This window comes from Crocodylus porosus, unplaced genomic scaffold, assembly GCF_001723895.1.
Source record: "Crocodylus porosus isolate Cpor-Errol unplaced genomic scaffold, CroPor_comp1, whole genome shotgun sequence".
Classification (NCBI taxonomy): domain Eukaryota; kingdom Metazoa; phylum Chordata; order Crocodylia; family Crocodylidae; genus Crocodylus; species Crocodylus porosus.
The window spans coordinates 7,801,110-7,819,187 of NW_017728947.1; the positions used below are offsets into that span (position 1 = coordinate 7,801,110).

At 39.0% G+C, this 18,078-nt stretch overlaps 1 protein-coding gene across 2 annotated transcripts in view; it reads left to right on the forward strand.

The window, feature by feature from the left end:
• HPS5 (HPS5, biogenesis of lysosomal organelles complex 2 subunit 2) overlaps nucleotides 1-18,078 on the forward strand; it is a 45,669-nt gene that overhangs the window by 18,331 nt on the left and 9,260 nt on the right. The window contains exons 6-17 of one of the 2 annotated variants that reach the window (XM_019551818.1): nucleotides 340-473; nucleotides 2,301-2,516; nucleotides 3,709-3,780; nucleotides 4,746-4,834; nucleotides 6,129-6,307; nucleotides 6,688-6,846; nucleotides 7,389-7,548; nucleotides 10,010-10,133; nucleotides 14,172-14,324; nucleotides 16,320-16,388; nucleotides 16,837-17,477; nucleotides 17,706-17,753. In XM_019551818.1, coding sequence (XP_019407363.1) covers nucleotides 340-473; nucleotides 2,301-2,516; nucleotides 3,709-3,780; nucleotides 4,746-4,834; nucleotides 6,129-6,307; nucleotides 6,688-6,846; nucleotides 7,389-7,548; nucleotides 10,010-10,133; nucleotides 14,172-14,324; nucleotides 16,320-16,388; nucleotides 16,837-17,477; nucleotides 17,706-17,753 — 2,044 coding nt within the window. The remainder of the gene's footprint in view (nucleotides 1-339; nucleotides 474-2,300; nucleotides 2,517-3,708; nucleotides 3,781-4,745; nucleotides 4,835-6,128; nucleotides 6,308-6,687; nucleotides 6,847-7,388; nucleotides 7,549-10,009; nucleotides 10,134-14,171; nucleotides 14,325-16,319; nucleotides 16,389-16,836; nucleotides 17,478-17,705; nucleotides 17,754-18,078) is intronic. The other variant, XM_019551819.1, reaches the window with a different exon arrangement.

Below are 18,078 nucleotides of genomic sequence, written 5' to 3' on the forward strand. Positions count from 1 at the left end.
GTGGGGTGGGGGGGATGGGCCTGGCTGATTCAGATGAATTGATTTAGGACAGTAATTTGACTCACTGATTCGAATCACTGTCCCCCGAATCGGCCGAATCTGAAGCGAGTACTTGCTACTTCACACAGGCCTAATGCACATGTAAACATCCATAGCATCAGAGCCTTATTTTATAGAGGGGAATTAATTGTGTTGACTCAACTTTGCCCTCTTCATAGGATCTGTTGTTATACACAAACAACTTCGTTTGAACACTTAATTTTGCTACCTAAATTTTGGAATAATACAGGCTTTATGGAATATTAAGACCAAATGTGTATTGCTTTTGTTTTTCTTTAGGCAGCTGCTGCTTTTGTGATGTTTCCAGTTCAAATTATAACCACTGTAGACTCCCGGGTAGTTCAGCTTGATTATGTGGATGGAAGATTGCTCATCTCTTCACTCACTCGCACCTACTTATGTGATACTGAGAGGTAGGTTATACTCTAAATGCAAAGATACTGGTTATTTGTTAAAATTTGAGACTGTAATTCAAATAGATATGCTGAGAAATATTTTTTCTAATTTTATCATTAGAAATTACCAATCACTTGCATGCATACTCATCAATTAAGAGACATACCTGCATTATTTCAGTTTAAATGCAGCCCTTTTACACAGTTATCCACCTTTGGGTTTTTATTTATGCATCTGTTTTTGGGGATTGAGTTTCATGGCTTTAAAGTGAGTTATAGCTTTAATTTTGTAGCCTTTTAGACCAGTAGTGTTTTAGTTTTTACATTCTTGACAGTATTACACTAGGGCAGACAGCTCGAGAGAACTGAACCATCTACTACGTAGCTCTTTTTAAATAAGAGATTGTCCACCTGGTTTGTCAAATAGTCATTAGTCTGTTCCCTCAAAGAAATTATTTTATCTTCTGAGATAAAATAAAAGCTTACTTCACATCCAAATGAATGCAGTGGAGAGGAATTTTCATTACAAATGCACTACTTATATACACAGCTGTAATTATTGTGTAGTATTCCTTATAAAAGGAAATTTTTGAACAAACAAGTTAAATCTTTCATACCACTGTTTTTCACAAGAAGTTTTTTTCCTTTTATAGGATCATAGGAATATCAGGTTGGAAGGGACCTTATAAGGTCATCTAGTACAGCCCCCTCTTCAAGGTCATTTAGTCCAGCCCGCCCTGACTAAACCATTCTAGCTAAGTATATGTCCAACCTGTTCTTGAAAATTCCCAAGGATGGAGATTTCATAGTTTCTCTAGGTGTCCTGTTCCAATGTTTGACTACCCTCGTAATCAGAAAGTTCCTCCTGATCTCCATCTTAAATTTCCTCTGCTGCAGTTTGAGTCCATTGCTCCTAGTCCTCTCCCCTATAACCACAGAGAAAAGCCTATCTCCATCCTCTCTATTATTGCCCTTCAGGTATTTGAAGACTGTTATCAAATCAGACTCTTCCACAGTGCTTTAAAATAACAAATGTGGAAGTAGTAAATGCAAGAAGGATGCACTACATCTGTATACACACGGTCCTTGGACTTATGACACAATTGGATCCTGAAAACTGCGTTGAAACGTCATAACTCAGAACCGATTTTCCCACAGAAACAATGTTATAAATGGGGGATCGGTTCCTGAACCAGGGGTCAATACCCTATTTTCCCCAAAAATAACCCAGAATTTTGTATTTGAATCAATTATAGATGGGTAATATAGCTACATTAATGTATTCATATTGTAAATAGCAATCATATTGCTTTGGAAGGACTTCTTTGAGGTGACTTTGCTGGACTTTTTGAAGGGCTCTTGGCTGGAGTCTTTTCAGGAGTCTTGGCTGCAAGCTTTTCTGGAGTCTTCTCTGCTTTCTTGAAGAAAGTGTCCAAGGAAGTTTGGACAGATGTTCTCCAGAGACATGGGCGACGCAGCAAACTTGTTTGCTGGTGTGTCTTCACATCAGATGAAGCGTTGTAAAGTCGAAACTGATGTCAAAAGTTAAAACAGAGTCAGTTTATAAACATCTTAAATGCCATTCGTTGCAAGTCGAAACATCTTAAGTCGAGGACTGCTTGTATATAAAAGTAATGGAAAGTTGAATTGTATTAAGCAAATATTCTGAATATTTGTAAACTGCAATTTATGTGTAAACGTAATCCTATTTAATAAGAATTTTTTTGGAATTTGAGGTTGTGAATATTTTTCTAGTAAATTTGTTTGCCCAAGAAAAAATGTTAAAACCACTTTTGTTAACTTGTGGTGTTAAATGTTGTCTAAATATTTTTTTTCCTGTACTAGAGAAAAGTTCTGGAAAATTGGTAACAAAGAAAGAGATGGAGAATATGGAGCCTGCTTTTTCCCAGTTGGAAAGGGTGGAGGGAGCCAGCTGCCATTAATATATTGTGCACGTCCAGGGTCAAGGATGTGGGAGGTGAACTTTGATGGAGAGGTGCTAAGCACGCATCAATTCAAACAGCTGTTGTCATCACCTCCTCTCCCTCTCATTACTCTAAGGTAGTAGTATTGATGATGGTTAGTGATGAATCACTAAGTGGTGATTGCTTCCTTCCCCCCCAGTTTTGTCACTACTATTTTTGTGACAGTTACTGTTTGAAAATAACAAGCTGTAGTAAGAAAAGTCAAGTCATGAGTACTGTAGTTTGTTCTCAGGCCTAGCATTTTCATTGTACGACTCTCCAACACTTGTTCAGCTGTTTTTATGGAATCCATCTACCTACTTGCATTCAAAAGTTATGGTGTTCTAAAAAGAAAAAAAATGGCTTTTGATTCACAAACAGTTTGACTGGTTTGCATTTTTTCAGAATCATTCTTCAGCGCTTGTCATTCCAGTTAGCAGTGGTCAGTTTTTATTGCATGTCTTTTGGTAGACAGTAGCCCTGAGTAAAATAAAGGAACTTGATGAAACAGTCAGATTTGGCTTTAGATTTAGCCTTTAAATGAAGGAGTTGGAGATTATCTTTGCACATTTTATTAAAAGAATAAACTTTCACTTTGATTTCATGGATTATAGTTTCCATGGCATGGCTGTAGTGTGAAAGTATAAATTTACAGGGCTGCTTTGGATGATCTGAAATAAATGTAACATGAAAATGAGGAGTTAATCAATAACTATTTGGTTACTTGTTGATGCTGTTTGGAGCAGGTTTGGCTGGAGTACAAGGGTCATGGATTCTTTGGAAATACTTTCAAGGATATTGAGAAACAGTTTTTTTAGATTTTTTTTCTTTCAGCTAAAATGTTATGATGATGATAAACTTATTTAACAACCTGAGACTTGACCTTTATTGAAAAATATTTTAACCATTTGTTAAGCCAAGCAGAGGTCTTGAACTCTTGTAAATCGCTGTTCGCTTTTTTTGGACTTCGGTCCGTTGGTGGATTATGGTCTTTTCCATCCTCGTTCCATGAATTTAAAATCCCGTTGCCATTCTTCTGTTGAAAGTGTTCTTGATTCATCATCTCGGTGTTACCTTTAGAGAGAAATTGTGACAGTGATGCTAATAATAACAGTTTCAATCGTAGCCTGTGACTTAAAACACTACACAGAAGTTACATCCATAAAATTATGGTGTGTAAGCTAAGCCCTTGTTGTAAATGTTCATAGGACTGGGGGCTCAAATACATATCAGTGTGATGCATTTTGAAAATAGAATGTATTAGTCAATTTGGGTTGGTTTTTTTATAGGTCGGATCCTCAGTATAATGCTTCTACCTCTTCCCCCCAGTCTTTGTCTTTCCCAAAGCTGTTATATTTGACGTGAGTATTAAGAGCACACTTTTATTAACAAAATTTAGGTTTTTCAAAACTATCTTAATAATTTGTAGACTCTTAATTCTGCTATCTATTTTCTGACTTACTAGCATATAACATTTGCGAGAACTGTCTTCCGGGTTGTTTTCCTCCACAAGTTCCTGCATTTAGATATGCAGTGGTAAGAGTTGTCGTAGTGATGAGCTCTGAGGTTGGAACTAGAAGTTTCATATCTGTATGAGTTCCATGAGCTATACTGTGAAGCTGTGCTATATATGGAACCATTAGTAGCTCTACGGGAAGTTTTGGGTCTAGCACAGCTATTGAATTGCACTCTGAATTATTCCATATTAAGTTACAACTCAGCAAATAAAAGAACAGCCATATCCAAATTATTGTGACTTTTCTCCAAAATCTAACCAATGCAGTTTGTTATTTGATTAAATCAATGTGTAAAGGCCCCAAAGATGTCCTGTAAAGCCCCTGGATGGTGGTTTTGATATATCTTCCTTTTCTCCTCCCTTCCAAAACCTCTACTGTAGTATTGTTTGGTAAATTATTTTAACATCCTTATTCTCCTCTTTTCTTTATTTTGCTGACAAATATGGAAACTATTACAACTTTTGACCATTCTACTGGGTGCTGTTTCTTTCTAAAAAGCTTATAGGTTCACCAAAGCTGGTGATCATTCTCTAGGAATCATTTTTTTAGATGCTTTTTCTTTGTGACAACTGCATAATAATCTTGCTTTTTAAATATTTTTTCTAAAGCCTTCTGTCACACTTGAATAAAAGAGGTGTTAGATTATATGTCTGCATTCTAAAATTCAGGTTTTGTCTTGCTCTTAAAGTAAACAGTAAATTAGCTCAGTTCCCTAATGAATTGAATATGCTGAAAAGAGAATTTTCTTCTGAAATGAGTTAACTTAAGTATTATTTCAAGAAGTTGTTGTTTTTTCTTTTCTTTTACAGTGACCATTGTGTCATGACCTGGACAGAAAAAGGCATTTATATCTTCAATCCACAGAGTGTTCAAGTTTTACTTTGGAGTGAAATAAAAGGTGAACTCATTATTCTCAGAGATTTGCTACATTGTTTGCTGTACTTTCTGTCATAAAGACTTGTACTTAAAGCATACTGTACCAATTTCCTTTTCTACAAATAAGCTTAAATAGCACTTTTCAATACTTTATATGACTTATTTTGAATATCAAACCCTCTTCCTCCCCCAGTTCAACTTTGAAACTAATATTTTCAAGTACCTTCTATGGATACATGCAAGTGATAGGGGAAAATACTAAATCTCAAAGTAAAATATCAAAGTGATGATTAAAATAAAATATTGTGGCTTACTTTCCTTATATTTTCTCTCTGGCACTTTTTTGATCTCTGTAAGAATAAAGTACATCTGGCCTCAGTAGACTAGGAGGCTTTTTTATGATGGTTTTCCTAAGTGTATTTATGATCTTCGATACGCCTGTATCAAGACCAAAGTTAATAAATACTAAACACATGAGGTGGTTGTCACAGTTTTAAAACTGCTAAAGCAGTGGGACTCAAACTGCAGCGCTCATCCAGTCTGCAGGGGTGAAAGAGTCAGTTCAAGGGCTAGATCCCATTGCGCATTGGATCCAGCCCCACATGCAGGGTCATGTTAACCAACTTGTGGGGCTCCCTATGGGTCCAGAAATGTGGCAGAAGAGGACTGTCAATTAACACTTGCACTGCTCCCTTCCTGCCAAATTTCCGGACTTGTAGGGAGCCCTGTGGGCCAGGTGACATGGCTCTGTAGGCCAAATCTGGCCCCTTGGGCTGAAGCTGAACACCACTGTGCTAGAGCAGTTAGTTGTCCCCTATTGACATTAAGTTCAAAATGTGTTGTCATGAAGCATTTGAACGTATGTGCCAAAAGAGTTTGACCCTTCAGCATGCAATTGCTGCTTTAATTGCAGCATGCAATTAATTGCTTTAATTAAGTATTGGTTGGGAAGTCTTTATTCCATAACAAAGCTAAATCAAAATTTAGATTTTAGGAATGGATTTAAAGACAGCGTCTATCTTTGAATTGGTATCTGTTTTTTTTAAAGAAAAATAAAGTACCTAATTTGGGGATAATTTTGGTTTTTTTAATGCTTTTAGGCAATTTTGCAAAGGCCAAGGGACTTCATTACTTTCACAGTACATCACATTAATTAGGAAGTGGTATAGTACTGTCTAATGTTACTCATTACTGATGAATTATAAGAATGGAAAGCTGTTGAAATTGTTAACAGGCAGGTTAAGAAGGAAATTAGAAGAAAGGCTGGTTAAGTCATTTAGCCCCTATGACTTTTCTGCTCAACTGTTTTTATGTAGATATTCAGGATATTGCAGTATTCAAAAATGAGTTATTCTGTCTGCATACCTATGGAAAAGTCTCGCACCTCTCCCTTCTGCTAGTGGAGCGCTGTGTAGAACGTCTGCTGCGACGAGGCTTCTGGAGCCTTGCTGCCAAAGTCTGCTGCCTCTTCCAGAACTCCATTGTTCCCTGCAGAGTCAGTAAACTCGTTTTGCTATCTGTGTACTGCCTAAACTGTGTCTGTTCAGTTGTTTCAGGGGGTCGGCACATGGGGAGGACAAGTCCTGTGGAATTTTGCACTTAGGATTTTGGACCTTTTTCCCCCATATTGAGATGCAGCTCTAAAATTAACCAGTGGTGACACCTTTCATATAAAACATATCTTGTATAAATGGTATTATTATAACTAGTCTAGACAGAGGTAGTTAGCCATGTTAGTCTGAAGATGGGCAGAAAGCGGGACAGAGTGGCACCTTTATAGACTAACTTGGTCAGAGAGGCATAAGTGTTACTTTCCCTCTGAATATAAAAATCTTAACAGTACTCTTTTCTTTTTCTATTTTTATGTATTGGTAGGCAAGAAAAGCTTTGTCTCTAGATAAGTTAGAACACTTGAAATCACAGCTGGACCTCTCAACACAACCAGATGTCATTCGTCAACTGGAAGAATTGATTTCAAAGTTGGAACCTCTAGATTCTGCATGCAGCAGTAGGAGGAGCAGTATCTCATCACATGTAGGTGCACATGAAGTCCTGGATGTTTCTTTTTCCTGCCCGTCAGTCCACATCCTCACTATTTACAACCTTGCCTATTAACATACACTTCACAAATTGGAGAATAGTTCTCTTGCAAAGTGCCTGTTTTAACTGGCAGTGGTCATATATTTTGAATGTCCGTTCCTTATTGGGGACTGCTGGGGGAGGAAGGGAAGACGCTGTTAATTCAGATATTTAAATTTGTAAGGGTACAATCTGATTTTTATGGGCCTCCTTGGTTATTAGATTATCTGACCCATGGTGGGTTTATAAATACTTTTCTTCTAAAAATGTTTATTTAAAAAAAAAAGAAAAGAAACTAGCTGCATGATGTTGCATAGTTATCAGCATGCAGATACCCAGGATGGTTTTTACCCTAAAGATGTGTGAGAAGGGTAGTGGTAGAATCTGTACCACGGCAATAAAAAAAATAGAAGTTTTGGTGATGCACTTTTTTTTGTAGAATGTGGTTTAATACAGAAGCATATTTCTGTGGCTCATGTGACTCTCCCTTTCCACAGGAAAGTTTCAGTGTTTTAGACTCTGGTATTTATCGTGTTATTAGCCGAAGAGGCAGTCAGTCAGATGAGGACTCTTGTTCTATACACAGTCAAACCCTATCAGAAGATGAGAGACTTAAAGAATTTTCTGCACATCAGGAAGAAGAGCAAGTGGATCTTGGTAATGGCATATATTGGAAATATGCTTGTCACGCACTTTTTTTGTCAAGTAACTAGTGATCTCGTAACAGACTTACAAATACTTCCTGTCATTTTTAGTCTAACTTCTATGTAAACAAAACCAATTCCAACATCAGCTAACATACCTAGAGCAATATTGGATCTGAGATGGCAGTAGGTGTAAGAAGAGAGCTTTTAACTTCCCTGCAGTTTTAATTTTTTTTTGTGGTGGTGGCTTTTTGTATTTTTAAAGATAAGCATATTGAGGGAGTAGCGTAGAATATCATTTTGAAATACTAATGCTGTTACCCAATCTCACCAGCATTGTCCTTTATTTTCCCACCAAGAGCTAGAGGTTTTTTGGTGCTAGACTTGGAAATAGTGTGGCCTTTCAGGAAGGACCCTGCTCTTACAGAGAATATACTCTGCTGAGGAAGCATGTGGAGACTTAGCTTACGTTAAAAAGAAAAAAAAATCTGGTCACTTGTACCAGAAGAGCTGGATGAGACAGAACTGAAGAGACAAGTTTTAGTAAGAGATAATACTGAATCCACATTTGAAGTGAGGATACCCACATAGCTGAATACAGAGGGCAACACCTCACTTTCCTCAGCTGTGTAGATGGGAGTGTTTTGTCCAGCAGCTGCAGACTCTACCAGGTGGTGAAATACCGTGGAATCTTCCTGACCCCTTACGTAGAGAGCTGGGTGTTTTCAAGAGGGAAAGACGCAGAGTACCTAAAATCAAAAAAGGATGTTTTACAGGTTTTGAAAATATATTGGAATGTTTCTTTGTCCTCTTTAGTGATTAATCCACTGATGTTATTAGCTAAATTTTGCTAGCACAAAAACAGGTGAATTTTCTTTTTGTGCTGTGTTGTTTTTTGTCTAGAAGTAGTGGGTTTCATCTCAATGTGCGTCATGAAGTAATGATAAAAAATAAAGATTTATAAGTTAATATCCTTCATCCTTCTTTTTAAGTTGTGTTATGCTACTAATCAATGCTGGTGACATTTGTAACCATCAACTTTTACACTTGCCATATGTCTTTTGTTTCATCATCTTTACACCTTTTACTGTATTACCTTATTAAGTTTAAGAAGGTTAAAACAAGGGCATTTGATTCGAGACAAACCAAACTATTTTAAATCGCTAAATCACATAAGTACTAGATGCTTCTCTGTCTCTGTGTCTGCATGTGAGTTTTTCATGTGCTTGAGATGCTTCCCTTATTAAGTAAGCATAATGAATGGCCTCTTCACATTTATATAAAGGGCCATTAGCTTTTACATGATGCTTTTCCACATAATGCATAAAAGCTAGTCTGTTTGCAGGAAGTGTAATATTGATCTTGAGGTCTACTGACTCGATAGATCATTTAGTCTGGTAGTGTGTGGGTAGGGTTACTGTGAATGCTAGCAGAAATAATTTTCAAAGATGTTGTTCTGAAGGGGCAGGCGGTAAGACCTGAGCCACCATTATTAAAACTAACCCTTTCTTTAATTGCATCATCTAAAAGTGCAGAGGGTGTTTTGTGCATGACTCATGCTAGGGCATGGTTTGAAAAGAACAACAAAAAATGCTACTGACAACATCTGAAAAAAGACTGCAACATTCAGTTGCATTGTAGGAGGGTTTTGTGCTTTTTGTTTTCTTCTTTAAAAAAAGAATGCCCAAAAGGTAAAACAGATGGCTCAAAACTGACTTCATCTGTTGTCTGAGCTTTAGTATGACTGCCACATACTGTGTATGTTCTCAAGGATGAAGGGCAAAAAAGAAAAGGAACAAATTCACTGGTAGTTATTGGGGAAAGAAAAACCAGCAAACCAATTATGTAAGCATTTTCAGTTACTGATTTCCCTTTGGTTGATGGCAAGTGTTAGCACTCGGATTAAGTTATACTGATTTGTCTTCAGATAGAATGAGGGAGTGTAGCAATGGATATTTCATTACGGGTGTTTGGACTGAGTTGGCTTTTTTGAACTATCTTGATGTAGTTTTAGGATGACAGTCTTTTGAATTTTTGTGCAACCGTGATTGGTTCAAATGTAGTCATCTGGCTAGAAGCCATTGAACAGAAGACTACTGTTCAGTTGGTGTTTCCCTCTAGAACTGTCATTGTTTTGTCAGCTGCCTCACAGCACTTATCAATGCAGATCCAAAAAATGAATAAAAAAAGCTTACTAAGTCCAAAGTCAGTAACATTGAAATAGACTTTGAGCACAAGGAGTGTGTGCACAATGCTAGACTCTTACCCTTTGAGGCACCTTACCCCTTAAAAAGAGAGTTCCACCAAAAAAATCTGTCTTCAGTTACAAAAATAAAAAACACCCATAAACCTGTTTTAGGTCATGTAAAAGCAGTTTCCCTGTTAAGAGTTTCTAGCTCAGAATTTGACTAAATGTTTCATTTTGTCAGGTCACTTCACTGTTTCATGATTTTTATTTCAATTCCATTTGTTAGACAGCGTGTCTCATGCTTCTGTGATGGTTGAGACTGATCGGACTGAGACTTTTCTCCCATTCAGTATTCCTTTGTCATTTCGTTCCCCATCTCCTCTCGTCTCTCTCCAAGCTGTCAAGGAAAGGTAAAATCCTAGGAGATTTGTTCATCCGTTATGTCTGTTTTTTTTTTTTTTTTAATTCGTTTTCTGATTTTGTAGCATTGTCTGTTAATTCATGCCTTACTTTGCAAGAAGTTACAGTATCACAGAAAACACAGGAAGTGAAATCAAATTTGGTAGTGAACTTAAGGTTTTACTCTGACTCTACTGAACAATAGAAGGCTTACCATTTACTTCAGTGGAGTCAAGGTTTCACTCTCTTTTCTCAAATGCAATTTGAGGAAAATATAAAAGTGTCCTTTAGTCAGTGGTTGGTATTTCTGGCTCTAAGTGAGCCTATTGAGTGTGGCTGTAGGATTTGGTACTGTGGGGTGCCTATACATGTGTTCCTTGTGTTCTAATTAGAAGGTGTTGGATCAGTCTGTTCGAGTCTGTTCTGCATTCTATTAGAATACTGCAATGCCACGTCTTAAAATGACTATAGGGTGCTTTAACTAAACCTTGTTGAACAAGGGTTAGATAAATCATCCTGCGGCCATTTTAAAATAAATTTAATTGCAGCAGTTGTATTGGAATCACCCACCTCCATGCATGTGTATAGGCAGTTGTAGTGTTCACATTGCTACAGAGTGTAAGAAGGTCTCGTATTGCGTGTAGGCAAAATGAAAGCTTTGCATTTTAATTGCTGGTATGTATTGCCAAGATATGTGCCTTAAATCACCTTTCTTTCTCCTTCTTTTAGCAAATCCAGTGCTGCCTTAAAAGTACATAATGAAAAATGCAGCTTATGCTTAACTGTTTGTGAATAAAAATCAAATGTAGGCCTTATAAGCGAAAGCAGAACACTAACTATAAAGAGAATATGAAATAGCTTATGTAAAACAAAAGTTTATTCCTCCCCCTCCCCCTTCCCCTCCCCCTCCCCCAAACCTGTGACTATTCTGAACATTGTTGACTGCATCTTATTTAAAACCAGGAGTGTTAACGTAAGATGTGTTTTCAATTTTATCCTGATATATTAAGTTGGCTCTTTTCCCCTCATAATTGCTAAGGTGAGCGCACTGCTTTCACATCCTATGATCAAGAGAATGTTTGATTTTAATTAGTTAAGCTAGGGAACTTGTAGAATCTCTTGTCCCTCATTAGAGACATTTTAAGAGCAGGCAAGACAAATATTAGTTATAAATGGCTTAAGTACAAATCACCCAGTGTCAGGGCAGGGGGAGAAGAACTAAATGATTTCTCTCTCGTCCCTGTGCTGTGTGAATCTCTAATGCCTGTTAGACCAGGTGTTGATAAAGTTTTATAAACACTGGACTGCTGTTCATGACCCAGCCACTGTCTCAGGCTGTTGATCCCTTCTGCAGTGCCCAGCCCTCCTTGCTCTGTGTCCCACACCCCCTTACTTTATACAATATTTCTTTTCAATACTGCTGAGCTCTTAAGATCTCATATTCTACTATTTTTATACTTGTTAACTCTGCTTCTATACTTATTTATTTTGGCAGGGGGGATTGGGACCATTACTGGTGAATGTTGTCAGCGCTTTCCTTCAGGAAGGCGGGGTACTAGGCCTTCTTAAGTCTTGAGATTTGCCTGCTTAAGAAACCACACTTGACATTTGACTCCCCAGCCAGTTGTCACCTTGTCTTCAACCTCCCTTTTTTGGGGAAGGTTATTGAATGGCCCATGCCCAACAGCTCTGAGTTCATCTGGATGTCATCAGATTTCTGGATCCATGTCAGTCTGGCTTTCATCCTGGTTATAGCACAGAGACTGTACTTGTGGCCTTGGTCAGTAATCGTTGCCTTGAGTTGTGCCCTACTGATCTTACTTGACCTTTCAGCAGTCTTTAATGCAGCTGACCATGGGGTACTGATAAAGCATTTACATGACCTGGTTGGTCTTCATGGTGTTGCTCTAAACAGGTGCTTCTCTTTTCTAGCAGGGAGGTCCCAGAGGGTGGTGATGGTCAAGTTCTTGTCATCCCCCTGAGGACCTTTCCTATGAGCCCTCCGGGGCTTAATCTTGTTTCTCCATCTGGTCAATGTGTACATGAAGCAAGTGGGTGGGATTTGGAGCGAGGTGTCATCAGTATGCTGATGACACCCAGCATTCCCTCTTTCTCATCTTACCTGGCCACTAGGAATGTGAAAAGGTTAAATGATAAATTGTTTAACTGAGAAGTCCAGTGATAACTGCTTAGCCTACTGGTTGTTTTTTTTTTAGCACAGGGCAAGGTGCAGTCTAGCAGGGAAGGGGGGAAGGGAAGCCATGCAGTGCCAGCAAGTAGGAGGGGAGGGGAGAGGCCGGCTCTAGGACCCGTAGCCTATGAGGTTAAAGAGGAAACATTAGGCAACCTTGTGACTGGGGATTCAGGTTTTCTGTCTCCTGCAGAAAAATGTGGATTTTCTCTTTTAAAGGAGAAAAACACGGATTTTCCTTGCTAAAGGAAAAAAACACAGGAAATGACAGGTTTCCCCTTGCAGGTGGGCAGTGTTCCAGCCTGCAAGGAGCTGCTTGGGGCTGCGGGAAATGGAGGGAAGGGCAGTTGGAGGCAGGGGACACCGTGTGTGTGTGCATGTGCACATGCATGTGGCCATCATTACAGCCAGGCAGGATGGTGGGAGCAGCTCCAGCAGCTGAATGCAGGTAAGCCTATGGGGGAGAGGGGATTGGAGGGCCAGGGCTTGGGCACTGTCTGGGTGACTGGAGTGGGGGAGGAAAAGGGGGGCAGGCGCATGTGTGTGGGGCAGGGGTGTGTCAGCAGTAGGAGGTCAGAGTGTGGGGGAGGCTGCTGGCACTGTGGGAAGATGTCCGGGCACTGGAGCTGTGGCAGGGCAGGGGGGAGGGGCACTGGCAGGGCCAGGGGGCTGTGAGTGGGGAGTGAGGGGCAATGGCATATCAGGGTTGCTTAGCATCACAAAGCAGCAGGGGGACAGCTGCAGCTGGATCCATGTCCTGATGAGCAAAGTGGGCACGGGCAGCTCTGATTTTCCACGATAAAAAAACCAAAATCAAACACCAAAATATATAGGTATTTAGAATTTATTGTCTTGAACGATTGAGGTGCTGGTAGGCTTCCAGATTGTTTTAAAATTGTAAATATATTGATAAAACATTTGTGATCAACTCATATCTTTTATATATCATGGTATTTCGTTTTAATTGAGGAAAAATGCGGATGTGGAGTTATAAATCGAAATAATTTGGGATTTTTTGTAAATTGGAGAATTTGCAGTTTTTAAAACAGAAAACCAGGATTCCTGCTAATGGCTCATCAATCAGTTAGCTGGTTGTTCACAGGTGGTCCTTCCCTTCCAGTGGAGGGCTTCACATGGGCTGTGTGGTATGTCTGGGCTTATTTTACAATTAAAATTTCTTCTGCTCTACATTATTCTCTTCTACTCTTGTAAACAGCTCTTGGCCTCTCTTGGGAAGGGTGGCATATAAGTCAAATAAATTATAAATTTCCATCTTGTACAGCACCTCTTATAATAATGTTTTACTATATAACTAAGAGGGGCTTTTTGCTTATAGGGCTAACATCCATCCCCAAGAAAACCACATTCGTCCTGTTTCTTCAATACCATTTGCTAAACTATTTTAATAATCATGAATGCTGAAAGACAGCTTCTTGTCACTGATGAGGAGGTGCATCTTAAAGATAATTAACTTAATGCTGCCATCTGGTTTAATGGTTCTGATGTGGACTATAACCTGTATGGATAAAAATCTGCATACTGATAGTGAGATTTCCCTCATTTCAAGCAGCATCAGAATGTAAATTTTTATGGTTTTATTTTGTGTGTTCTTTGCCTTGTGAAAGTCACCTTTTGATGGAAAGAACTGGATCAGAGTATGCAAGTTGTGATATGAGTGCATTCATTCTTTTATGTTTATATTCTCGCTGGTTCTCCATGTTCTCATAGTCTTTTCTTACACCCTTTTATGTTCTAAAGATTTCTGAAATAACAGTTTGGGTAGCAAAATTAATACTTGTTGTTTCTGGCTGAGCTTTTCCCTGCTGCCATTTAAGTTGTTTGAAATTTGGACTCTTAGCGTTTCCAGCTTTGTACGCAAAACCACCGAAAAGATTGGCACATTTCATGTGAGTCCGGATGCCAAAGTGAGGCAGGAAATGAAAGATGAGGAGCAGCCACATGAGGTGACTGCAAGTATAGCAGCATACCCCCAGGAAGAAGACGAAAACATGTAAGTGCAAGCTCACATATTTCTCATTACTTTAATATATGATCTGTAAGGGGCTGGGAATCTCTAATTTTAAAAAGGGGGTATCTTCTGTTCAGTAGAATGGGTGGTCATATGATTCTGCTGCATGGATTTTTTTTTCAATGTCTTTCTCCTGCTGGTTGCATGAATTATTTTTTCCCTCTGATCTTTTATCTCAAAGTATAGAGGTTTCTTTCACTTTATGCTGTACATGCATTCTTGGAAAACAATGCATAATTCAAATTTGCATAAAGGGAACCCACTTACAATGTAACAAATAAGGATACATTCCAAGACCTTGACTGTACTGACCCTGAGACCCATTTCTACCTCTTTTACAAGACAAATTTGGTACTCACCAACAGCAGACAGTACACACAAGCATAGGGCACTATCATAATGGGCAACTACAGAAACACGTGTTGCAGGCAACGAGCAAGGAGCACAGATCCATATTTTGGTGCATGTCACTCCCACAGTGCACCAGACAAAACAGCTGGCTGCGGGCTTCCACCACACTGCTTGCATAGGAGTGAATTTACCTCGCATATAACAAATTTTTGGAAAAAAAGGTTCATTGCATAAGAGCAAATTTGCACATACAGAACCCGTGTAAAGTAAGGGAAACCTGTACTTAGCTAGCAAACTCTTCTAGATAAATAGATATTAAAAGCACATACTGTTCGGGGTACTGGAATAACTGAGGAAGGAGAACTAGGTCATTCCCTATTCAGTCTTTTGTTCCAACTTCAAAAGGGGTTGTAAAGATGGGAATTTAAAGCCAACTTCCTATTTTCAGTGGAAGAGGAATAAATAGTTTTATCTAGAGGTGCACCAATTAAAGATTTTCTTGGCTGATACCTGATGATTAACCAACCATATTGGCCAATGCCGATCTTATAAATGATATTTAGTAATGGTGCAAGGCATTTTAAACTACTGATGTAAATAAACCTTTGTTTTGCATTTATAAGCCGCATACCCACACACGCATACGCTGCCTTATTCCCACGCACGTTGCCTCCTCCACCCACAGCTCCACTCTCTGCACAGCTCGTGCTGCTGTCTCAGGTGGGTGGGATGGACCCTTGCGTGGACAGCAGTCCTGGGCACATTTGGAGCCCAAGAGCGTACCACTCTGGGCACCGCACAGCCAACCTCTCACAGCTGCCAGGGAGAAGTCGCTTTTGTAAAGGTGCCCAATGTCCGGCAGAGCAGAATGTCTCTTGTGTGGCATCCTGCATCGCCTGCGCTGTGGTCTCTGTGGCAGTCCCAGTGCTCAGGCCTCTGCAGTGCGTGTAGCGGTGCCATGGTAGTGGCAGCAGCAGTAGGAGCTAGTAACAGTGCCTTTGTTGCTGAGTGCAGCACTCTGTGACTGCTGCTTGCTGGGACCTATAATCTGCTGTGGGCTTGGACCACAGTGGTGGGGTGCGGGTACTGGACTGTGCTCGCTAAGGTGCACCAGGCACGTGGCCGTAATTATTGGCTACAATGACCAAAAAAAGCCGATGGCCAGTAATGTCATTTCTCCTCTTACTGGTGCTGATCTGATAGCCAGTCAATATTTTGGTGTATCCCTAGTTTTATTGTCTTTAGAAGGGTTGTTTGGCATCAGTAAGAAAACACTGAACTGTTGTGAGTTGTCATGTGATTTAAAGAGCAAGAGCCAAATTGTTAAATTGCCAAATCAGTTAGCTGTTTCAAGTAATGCATTCATTATTGCAGCTTGATGTTTTTCCTCTTCTTGGTTATCTCTGTTAATGTTTGACATGAAGTGAAAAGGCCATTGAGGTTGTGTTAATGCTTGCTACTCTATTAAACTAAACTGTAACTTCTTTGGATTCAGAATGATCTTTCATTGAAAGTTAGTGAACTGCAGTTTTATAACAGAATTAATGCTATATCTTTCTTACTTTTTAAAAAAAAATCTTTCTTTAGACTGTTAGATGACAGTGTTACCTTCATATTTCTTTCCAGAGTGGGGCAAAGCCAGCCTCCAAAAGTGGACCAGCTAAGAGACCTCAAGGTAGCAACAGTAGAAGCTATGTAAGTGAAAAGTATGTAAAGTCTATGTTGGACTCTGCTAGAAAGTTGCTCAGTTCTTTATGTCTGCAATAAATTACAGTGAGCAGATGATGATGTATCCAGATATAGTTTAATGCTATCACTAAGGCTATTATTTCAATAGTGGGGCTTTTCTCCACTAAGAAAGAAACCCCACAGGAAGATTGCTGAGAAAACAGGACTTCAGAGGTAGATGTTGGTAGCTGTCTGCTAAGCTATAGAAAATGCATTTGGGAATGTGGCCTCCAAACATATTTGGAAAATTGTTGTGACTTTGCTCCTGCTTTAAATAGTGTGTCCTAAGTGCTCAAGGAAACCCCATTGTCTAATAATGCGCTGCTTGTTCATTAGCTTATGTCATATATGTAATGAGTTAACTTTAGTATCTCTTAGCAGTTAGGGAAAATTCACCTTTTTTGTTGTTCTCCAGAGCCAAACTCCAGGATCCTCTCATATTGTTAGAACCACAATGCTTGAAGGAGGTATTACAGGAGTGGTTTTTGAACCTGGAAGAAACATTTGCCTTCAAAGAGCCTTCCATTTCAGATGGCAGTTCATCCATTTCAGATGATGGTTTATCTATTAAGAAAGACAAAACTATGTTTACTGAAGAACAGAGTGAAGTCTCGGAAGAAAATATTGAACTGCCTCAGAATAGCGAAGTTCACGTAGACAAAGGAGAGCGTGGTGCCTTGGAATACAACATGGAAAAGAATGAAGCTAGTGAAGCTCATACAGGCAAAACTGTATGTGAAAATGATACCACTGCAAAAGAAACCTTGAATCACTCTTTTAGAGTGTATCCTCCATGTTCTATACCGCAAGAGGTGCATAAGGATCTAGTTGAGTTGACAACGCTGTGTTTTGAATTAAACGTGTTTGCTTGTGAGAGCAAGCCTACAAAAGAAAGCTCTGAAGAGCGTTTGCCATTAACAACTTTATGGGTCTTGGCTTGTAGGTTTATACAAAGCTACTTCTTTCTCTTGGATTTAAAAAGACTAAAGGATTTCATTATAATCAATTATGCCAACAGTCCCAATATTTGGGAAACTTACATTGAAGGATTGAAAGGTAACTAGCATGTGTGTTTTGTAGGGTGTTGGGGTGATATTTTTCTCTCAAGTGAATTGATAGAACTGATAGTCAACTGCTAGTTTTAGGTTTTGTTCTGGAAAAATTCAGATTCTAAAATATCAGACCTTGAGGACAGCCTCTTCTGTATCATTTCTGAAACAAATGTTGCCAGTGCCCTCATTTTCTTTCTTTCTTTTTTTTTTTCCCCCCCCAAACAAACTAAAGCAACAGAAGAACTGATGGCTTCTGAGGGGCTATGCTTCCCTTTGTTTAGTAATTACACTGAAATTATTTCTTAACAAGTTAATTTAATTGATAATGCAGTTTCAGGTAGTTGAATACTGCAGTAATAATTAAACCAGTTGAAATGGAATATGCACACTTCATAAAGAGCAATTGCAGAGCATACTGCTCCAGAAATCAAATGGTTTTCCCATTTCTGTTAATCATTTGAAAACATTCCAGTACCCTCAGGGATAAGCTTAGGCACAAGTATGCCTTTGCTTTTTTTCAAAGCTTAGATAGCAGGGCTCCTGTAAAGATAAAACAAAGTATTTAGTTATTGTTCTAGTTACTGACATACAGAGTTGATCTACCC